This window comes from Pseudorca crassidens, chromosome 12 (genome assembly GCF_039906515.1).
Source record: "Pseudorca crassidens isolate mPseCra1 chromosome 12, mPseCra1.hap1, whole genome shotgun sequence".
Taxonomy (NCBI): Eukaryota; Metazoa; Chordata; class Mammalia; order Artiodactyla; family Delphinidae; genus Pseudorca; species Pseudorca crassidens.
Window position 1 is genome coordinate 84,336,938 of NC_090307.1, and position 9,362 is coordinate 84,346,299.

Here is a 9,362-nt window from a genome sequence, read left to right on the forward strand (position 1 = left end):
GGCCTGCTATTTCTCTTCAGCGTGTGTATGTGTGTAAAAAGGGAGATGAGCAGATCTCGAGAGGCATTAAAGGTGTCCTAGCATTTAACTGAGACTCTCTCCTTGACTTAATCAGGAGAATGGAAAGAAGAGAAAACATGACTTCTCACCACGTGATTCAGTATCATCTAGTGTTACACTCAGGTACCATCTAAAACTTGGTGGTACATGCCCCATGCTTTGGGAAACACTGAAGTAGAAAATCTTACCAAATAAATAACATTTGTAGTTTTCCTTAATTGTAGTGAATAGTGTCTTCCAGCTTTTGGGTGGGGTCGGAGGGGACTCAGAGTAGTACATAGTGGGGAAATGGGCCCAGGACAATGGGCCAGGCTTTCTTGTTACTAATTCTCTTTGTGCATCCCTGGGCTTGCTGTCGGCCTTGGAGTTTCCTCCTTCTGCTGGACTCATATTAAGAGTGTTCAGGGACATGCTACATCTCTAACAGTCACTAACACTTTAGTAAGAGTTATCCTGGTCACTTTTTTCTGTGGATGTGGTTGGGGAGGGGGTGGTGGTCCCCGAGAGGAGGGAGCAGGACTGAGTGGAGGTGCCTGCAAGTGTGGGGCACACCCAGAAAACAGGGAGGAGGGCTGAAGGGGGAAAGTGGGGTTCCAAAGCCCCCTCACTTTCCTGACACTTTAATGGGGCCTTTTCTGGGGCCTCCCTAGGGCTTGTGCTCTGATGGGACAACAGATGTGTTGGTGGTGGGAGTGTGGAATGAGTGGGGTGGGCCCGTAAAGGTGTCTCGTTTTCTGGAATGACTGTGGGAGTTGTGGCCAGTTTGTGGGGGAGGGAGGCACGGCAGGTGGATGGAATCTGGGTGATTAAAACTTGTGACTCATCCTCAACATCTGTTGCGTATTTAGCCTCCATCCTCCCCCAGCTCCTTCTCAGAGCTGATTCCTCTCCTGGGGGCGGGCAAGGGAGATGCCTGTGAGGTTTCCCCTCACACTTGGCACTTATTAGGGAATAGCTAAGAAACCCTTTCAAGAAAGCACAGTGAGGAAGAGGGAGTGGGTCCGGATTGGTATGAATACTACCTTTCTTATTTCTGAAGCGTCTCAGGGCTACCTCTGGAGCTCACAGTCGATACCCAGTAAACACCCCAGGGTCTATGTAGAAATGAATTGAACCCAAGCTCTGCAATGAGGGGAAGGTCATTGGGGCCATACCTGTGTTCGAAAGACAGCTGGAACTGAGCCATATGGGTTTCCTGGAGGCCTGCTGCCCAAGTTTTGGCCTGACGGGGCCTTTTTCGTCCTGTTCCCAGTTGCATCCGAGACCTGAATTAGGGGTGTATTGGGGGAAGAAGGCCTGGAGAGGTGGGGTGTGGGGAGGGTGCCCCCCATCATGGGCTGGAGCCACCCTTGGTTTGTGTCTGATGCTTCCCATGTGAGATGTAGCTCATTAGCTCAATTAGTGTAATAAGCAGGTCAACCTCCCTTGCAAATTTTGCAAATGACAGAAAACCACCTGATAGGAGTAAACATGAGGGGTATTTATGGGAGCATATGAATCGTTCAAGGAGGTCAGAAGGGCTCAAACAATGTAACAGCCCCCCTCCTTCTCCTTATTCTGTTATCTCCTTCACTGGCTCCCAGCAGCCCAGGCCAGCATTCTACCAGATCAGCAGTCCGGGAGGAAAGAGCATCTTTCCTCTACTGGCCTAGGGGTGATCTTGAGACAGACTTCCAATTGGCTAGGTGCAGGTCACATGCTCATCCCTGCCCCAATCACTGTGGCTGGAGGGATGCAGGGCCCTGATTGGCTGGCTCTGGGTGATGTGCCCAGTTATCTTAGCTCCACTGAGCCACCCAGACTGAGAGTGGGGGTGAGGTGATTCCCCGAAGGAACGATAAGGGGGAGAACCAGAATAGGGAGTGATTGACAGGCAGGCAAAACAGATGTCCTCTGCCCTAGTTCCGGGCCAGAATGAATAATGAATCAGGAATCACGCTGGCTTTTCTGGCAAGCCAACCCACCAATGCCTAGATCTGATGGGTTTTTATAAGGGCCTTTCCTAGGATACAGAGGTGTAGGGGTGGCAGGGGCAAGAGGGTGCCTCCGTGTAGAAGCCATTCCCCCAGCCGCCCAGATTGACCCGAAGCTCAAAGCCAGCCAGGGGTTGAATAGTGACTGGTGCCCAGGTCTTATGCACACATGGCTGAAGGGCCCTGAAGGGAGCTCTCCGGCCACAATCCCCAGATACCAGGACGTGCTGTCCCTACATGCTGGCCATGCAGTGTGCCACCCTTCCTGGGGCATCTACCGTCTGCTCATTTAAAAAGCCCACAGGCTCCTGCAGGCTTCGTTTCTGTGGCAGAACGGGCCCAGAGGGTGACTGCTAACGGGTGCGGCTTTCTGTCCGGGGTGATACGGGTGATACAGAATGTCCCAAAACTGATTGTGGTCGTGTTTGCACAACTCTGAATATACTGAAAACCACTGAGTTGTATACTTTAAATGGGTGAATTGTACAGTGTCTGAATGACATCACAGTAACACTGTCATATAGACACACACATGTGAACGAAACCAGCCCAGAACCCTGGGGTGTGCAGATGGACCATGGGGCTGCTGAGTGCGCGCTGGGGAAGAGGCCATTTTTAGCCTCTCCCAGTGCCGCTGAGCTGGGTTTATTGGTGGCATCTGTCAGCGCTGGGCTCTGGGCACAGTGAGCTGTGAAATTAAAAGCTGCTGCCCAGGCAAGCTTGTGGCCCAGAGCCTGTGTCTGCCTCCAGCCGTTCCTGTACAGAGAGAGGGCATTTCTCAAGGGACCTTTGCGGGTAGGACAAAGGACAGTGGGGCTTGCCAGGCCTCCGGGGCTTGCAGAAACTTCTTGGTAGCTCTTCAAGCTGAAAGGCTAAGGATGGGGCCAGCTGTGTTTTCAGTCAGAAAATTAGAGCCAAGGGTCCTTGTAGACTCTTGACGGGCAAGACAGGGACACAGGGAAGGGGAGACTGGGAACAAACAAGTGGACGGATGTCTCATCCTGTCCCGTGAACTCCCGTGGCACCTGCATCAGTCTCCTGTCACCTCTGTGCTGGTGGCATCTAGACCAGCTGCACCTCCTGGACATCACTTTTTTCGTTTCAACATTTCTTGAGTACCTACTGTTTACCTGATGCTGTTAGTGCTGGTAATAAAGAGCCACCTAAAACCTTGCTCCTCAGCACAGCCCCTCAGGCATCCACAGGCCATTGCCTTAACCCCCAGTTTATGGCCAGAACTTCTTTTTTTTTTTTTTTGGCCACACCCTGCAGCATGTGGGATCTTAGTTCCTTGACTAGGGATCGAACCCATGCCCCCTGCATTGGAAGCACAGAGTCTTAACCACTGGACCGCCAGGGAGGCCCCTTTCATTTCTTTCTTTCTGTTTATTTTAATGGCCAGAACTGTTGAAGGGCTGCAAAGAGAAGACAGGGGTAAGATGCTGTTCCTGCTTTTATGATGTCTGTGTTCGGGCTGGAAGGTTTTAAGAGCAGTCAGATCCACTTATGAGGACAATGCAGATTAAAGCCTCCACGACACACCAATCATCACATAATAAGACAGGGAGAAATTTTAAAACTGGGTACCCAGCATTGGTGAGGGTTTGGGGAGCTCGACAGGCTCTACTGAGGATGGGAGTGTAAATGGGGATAGCCGTTTTGGAGGGTAATTTGAGAAGTAACCACGCACGTGCCCACCGACCCAGCCATCCTGCGTACTTCCTGGTAGCTGCCGTGGAGAAACAGCGTCATCGCACGGGGGGGCTTCCACAGTGTGTCGTGGCATCATGGAGCATGATAGCAACATTTCAGGAACGGCAGAGCCACATCCTGAAATGTCGTGTCGCATTTAAGAAGTCAGTGACAGGTCCACAGATAGCTGCCTGGGAGTCGAGACAAGAAAGCAAGTTGCAGGATGATTTTAGTTCCAAAGAAAAGTCTAATCCAGCAGCTCGTCCCCCAAACCAGCAGACCCTCAGGTGCCACCGTTTGGTGAGCAGGAGCTCCCTGGACCCCATCTCCCCACTTGGCTGCACTCTAGTTCTCTCCCGAGAGAGTTCTGGAAAGACAAAGGTTGAGTGCTACTCCCACGTGGATGCCTCGAGGTCCCAATTCCTGGCATCCCAGGGTGCATTTGACAGGGCAGATTGCTGCCACATCATGTTCCGATAACTGAGCTCCTGGAGAGGGGCCGGGGAGCCCAGCAGAGGCCTGAAACACTCGGGGACTTCGAAGGATAAGGGCTGCCTGTGACACCGCGGAGCGGGTGACAGCCAGGTTCCCTGTCCTGCTGTGGAGTGAGAGCCCTGAGCTGGGGGACCGCTGGGCTCTGACGGCACGGTTCCCGCAGCTTCTGGACTGACTGGGGCGAGGGCCTGCTGTAGACGGAGGAGCAGATGAGCCTAGGGCATGGGGCTCCCAGAGAGAAGCTGCGTCGGGGATGGTGCGAGATGCAGCGTGTACAGCCCGTTGTCTTTCTGCATCTGTGTGGGGTAACGTAGGTAGCTACAGCTCTGCATAAACGTGTGCGAGTGTTCTGTGTTTATTCAACACGCTTACTGAGCACCTGCTCTGAGCCAGGTGTCACAGATGAACAGACAAAATCCCTGCTCTTTTGAGCAGGGAACGGGGTTCAGGAAACAAATGAGAAGAAAATAATTTCAGATAGCATGAGCACCATGAAGAAAATGAAGCAGGGTAGTGTGTTACAGATCGGGGCTGTCTAGCTGTTTTATTTATTTATTTTTAACATCTTTATTGGAGTATAATTGCTTTACAATGGTGTGTTAGTTTCTGCTTTATAACAGAGTGAATCAGCCATACATATACATATTCCCCATATCCCCTCCCTCTTGCGTCTCCCTCCCACCCTCTCTATCCCACCCCTCTAGGTGGTCACAAAGCACCGAGCTGATCTCCCTGTGCTATGCGGCTGCTTCCCACTAGCTATCGATTTTACATTTGGTAGTGTATATATGTCAATGCTACTCTCTCACTTCGTCCCAGCTTAACCTTCCCCCTCCCCGTGTCCTCAAGTCCATTCTCTACGTCTGCGTCTTTATTCCTGTTCTGCCCCTGTCTAGCTGTTTTAGATAAGGTGCAGGGAAGGCCTCTTGGAGGAGGTGACAGTTGGTCCGAAATTTGAACTTGGACCAGGAGCCAGGCAGGCCAAGGTCTTGGAGCAGAGAGGACAACAAGTTCAAAGACTTTGTTAGTCTGCTCGGGCTGCCATGAAAAGATACTACAGACTAAGGGACTTGGAACAACAAAAATTTATTTTCTCACGACTCTGGAGGCTAGAAGTCAAGATCAAGGTGCCAGCAGGATTGGTTTCTCCTGAGACCACTCACCCCTGGTGTCTCTTCCTCTGCTTCTAAGGACACCAGCCCTGTTGGATTAGGGCCCCACCCTTATGACCTCATTTAACCTTAATTACCTCTTTAAAGGCCGTGTCTCCAAATATACTCACATTTTAAGGTACTGGGGTTAGGACTTCAACGTAGGAATTTGGGGGGGGGGACACAATTCAGCCCATAATAGACCTCGAGGAAGCAAGGGGCCTGATCAAAGAAAAGGATGCTTGGAGGCTCTTAGGGTGGGGGGAGGGGGGACGGGGAGGCGGGGCTTGGGGTCATGAGGAGGTTAGGGATGTGTTCTGAGGGTAGTGGGAAGCTGCTGGAGGCCCGAGTGCCTCTCTGGGTCTCTGTGTGATTGTGCATCTCGTTGGACAGAAAGAGAGAAGTCCTGGCGTGGGTACGTTTCTTCCTCCAAGGAGCTGTCTCTGGGTCACAGGGCACCCCCCCGCAGACACAGGCTGGGAAGCAGGGAGACACTTGCGTTTCTCTCCTGGCCTGAGCTCCTTTTCCTTCTCTTCTTTTAAGAATCAAAGGCTGGTGGGTGTCTCACCACTACGTGTCCACGTTCCTGTCTGGAGTGATGCTGACCTGGTGAGTGTCCCCCGCTGTGCCCCAGGGCCTCTGCTCACTCTCCCCAAGGAGCCAGTGAACTGAGCACTGGTGGTGGCTGAGGGGTCCAGATGCAGGGGCCTTATGGCCTGACATCTGGGCCATGACGTAAAGCGTGAGCTTACGACGGGGCTGCAGGGACACCCCAAGTCGGCTGGGGACTTCTCCGAGGAACGTCCTGTCTGCCTCCTGGCCGGGGTGACAGCAAGCGAGTCTGGACAGAACAAGCACAGGGACGAGGCTGTGACTGATGGAGGGTTAGGGGGAATCGGTGGGAATTTAGGCTTCAAGATGCCTGCCTGCACTCCCCTGGTTGTAGAATGGATTAAAGCAGTGATGGAAATTACCTGGTCCAGCCCCAGGGACATGGTGATAAAGAAGGTAGAATTGGGTTTTAAATCTTCTTTTCTCTTCTGGTTGGAACAGAGATGGGGTGGGGATGAACAAATGATTTCAGAGCGGGGGCTCATCTTTGCTTTTCCCTCCCTTCTCTGCAGGCCTAACGGACTGATTTATCAGAAGTTTCGCGATCAGTTTTTAGCGTTCTCCATTTTCCAGAGTGAGTGTCTCTTGCTTGGATTCAGGGGAGGCTTGGTGTGGCTTTCACCGATGGAGTCTGTTTTGTGAAGGGTGTGTCTTGTGTGGAAGGGAGGTGAGACTGGGGGAAGTCCCTGGTCGGCCAGGGACAGGGGAGGGTCCCAGAAATCCAGAAGGAGCCATCCACCCCCCATCAACTCCATCCTGCCGCCCAGCCCCTGGCCTTAAGAGAGCAATGTCTGACCCACACCCACGCCCTGGATCTCCAGCCACTGCCTTTTTCTTCCCTGGATCAGAACTGGACCAATTGTACCCTTCAGGAACTGAGGGGTGTTGGGGGCACTAACTCTGTTTTCCTCAAAATGGAAATTTATGTTCTTTTTCTCATTTAAGAATAGCTCTGGATTTATATACAACGAGGGGTTACCTCTGAGAAGCAGAAATTGGGTGGTTGGGGGACAGGGAGAGAGTTTTACTCTTTACTGTTTGTTCCCCTTAAATCTGATGCCAAGTGCATATTACCTATTCAAAAAATACAATTTAATTTTTAAATAAAACCCTGCTTACAGGCAAATACAAACATAAGCCAAGAAGGAAAATTACATATAATTACATATAATTCCACCCTTAGGGTGTTAATTGATCTATGTCCTTTCAAACATTTTTATTCATAAATATATATATATACACACATATACTGCATTATGTGTAGTCTACAAACATGGGATCCCTCTACACAGCTTTGTTTATAACCTAGTTTATATTCTGTTAACAATTATCGTGGGTATTTTTCCACGTCAACACGGAATTCTGCCTCCTTAATTTTTAGTGACTACGAAGTACCCCATTGTATGGAACTGTCTCTTTCATGTCTTGGTGCTGGGAGCACACAGCTCCCATTCCAACAAGCATCTGATGAGTGCCAACTGCATGCCTAGGAAAGCTCCAGAAGTTTCTAGCCTAGTTGGGGCTTAGTTGCAGTCTCAGATAACCTGAGCTCTCTTTGAAGGAATAAAAGCAGGTTCAGACGTGTGTGTGTGTGTGTGTGTGTGTGTGTGTGTGTGTGTGTGTGTGTGTGTGTGTGTGTGTGTGTGTGTGTGTGTGTGTGTGTGTGTGTGTGTGTGTGTGTGTGTGTGTGTGTGTGTTGGGGGTGGGAGGAGGTTGTACCCTCTGGGCAATGGAGACCTGCCAGCCTGCAGTGGAGGTGTCGCTGGGTCTTCCAGTCCCTGAGCTGGGCGCTGGGCTCCCCCTGCAGGCTGTGTCCAGTTCCTGCAATATTATTACCAGAGGGGCTGCCTCTACCGGCTGCGGGCCCTAGGGGAGAGGAATCACCTGGACCTCACGGTGGGTGAGTAGCCTAGCCTTGGGGGTGGAGGGGCAAGCACCGGCCCTCCCTGCTCCCCCAGACCTCGCCCTGCACTCCTCACTGGGAACAGGTGCCAGTAAGAACCTGACAAGACCTGCCACACGCGAAGCCAGTCTGCCGACCTCACCCCAGTTGCTTTTCTTTTTTTTTCTTTGGTTTGACATATATACACTAACACAGTTGCTTTTCATAATTCGTCGTGGGATTCCATTTCAGCTGACAAGTGCGAGACCAGCTGTGGGCCAGGCCCTGGATGCTGGCCTCTAGCTTCTTTTTAAATGGATATTTTTTGTCTGTGTCTTATGATGTACATAATCTTAGTCTAATGTTTTTACACTTATGCAATTTATGTGTGCTTAACTTTCACTCAGCAAGGTGGGTGCCCCATTAGGAAAAATCGGAGACTCCTCATCTAAACTTTCAGGGGAAAGTGTGGTTAATAAAAATCTTCTATCTTTTAAGATGGTCATTTCCATCGAATTACTCTGCACAGTAGGCTCTATTTCATCAAGACTCGATTGAAGTGATGCATGCAAAAGCCAATTATAAAATGCAAAATTCCGTGCAAATTAAAGAAATTACTAGAAAGCTAGTGCCGGCACATCAGTGTTCTGTAAGAGTTGTCAGCCCACTTGGTTCACAGTGACTTGAGGCGTGAGGGCAGTCAGGCCTGGTGGCAGGTGTTCTGCATGTTTTTTCCTGGGTTACTTTCCTAGTGAGCGCTCACCCACCTGGAGGAGGTGAGGGCTGTGCCCCTCCCCCATCCGTGCGTTTGAACCTGGCTAATCTCAGAGTGACTGGCCTGCCTGGGCCACCTCACACGGGCCCTTCGCTCCCTCCTTCCTCCCCACAGAAGGATTTCAGTCCTGGATGTGGCGAGGCCTCACCTTCCTTCTGCCCTTCCTGTTCTGTGGCCACGTGAGTCCCCCTGGAGTTTGTGGGTATCCCCGACACTGGGCAGACCTCCTGGGAACAGAAGGTCTTCAGGGCTCTCCCTCTCTCACAGCCATCCCCGAGCTGGGCCCCACGGGGTCCTGGGGCTGAGACGGCCCCAGTGTCCAGGGATGCCAAAGGCAAGAGCCAGAATCGGCCCTTGGCACCAGCACGCCCAACCCCAGGCGGGGTGCCCCAGTTTCATTTTGGGGGGGGCTGTCAGTGTCTCAAGGGCAGTTGACAGCAGAAGCTGGGGGGCTTGGCGCTCTCCCTGGGCTTTCCCACGTGGGTCTCCAGGGGACTCCGGTGGGCTGAGCAGTGCCTGTCTCCCCTCTCTGCAGTTCTGGCAGCTCTACAATGCCATCACGTTATTTGAGCTCTCCAGCCACGAGGAATGCAGAGAATGGCAGGTATGGTGTTTGTGTGTGTGTGTGTGTGTGTGTGTTTTGTGGTGTGTGTGTGGAGCGTGTGTGCGCATTGGTTGGGGGTTTCCTGAGGAAGGTTGGGGCCGCTCAGGGAGAATTCCTT

At 51.7% G+C, this 9,362-nt stretch overlaps 1 protein-coding gene across 3 annotated transcripts in view; it reads left to right on the forward strand.

The window, feature by feature from the left end:
- TMEM120B (transmembrane protein 120B) overlaps positions 1–9,362 on the forward strand; it is a 62,307-nt gene that overhangs the window by 48,770 nt on the left and 4,175 nt on the right. For all 3 annotated transcript variants that reach the window (XM_067700948.1, XM_067700947.1, XM_067700950.1), the window contains 5 exons: positions 5,915–5,980; positions 6,496–6,557; positions 7,791–7,883; positions 8,755–8,819; positions 9,176–9,244. In XM_067700948.1, coding sequence (XP_067557049.1) covers positions 5,915–5,980; positions 6,496–6,557; positions 7,791–7,883; positions 8,755–8,819; positions 9,176–9,244 — 355 coding nt within the window. The remainder of the gene's footprint in view (positions 1–5,914; positions 5,981–6,495; positions 6,558–7,790; positions 7,884–8,754; positions 8,820–9,175; positions 9,245–9,362) is intronic.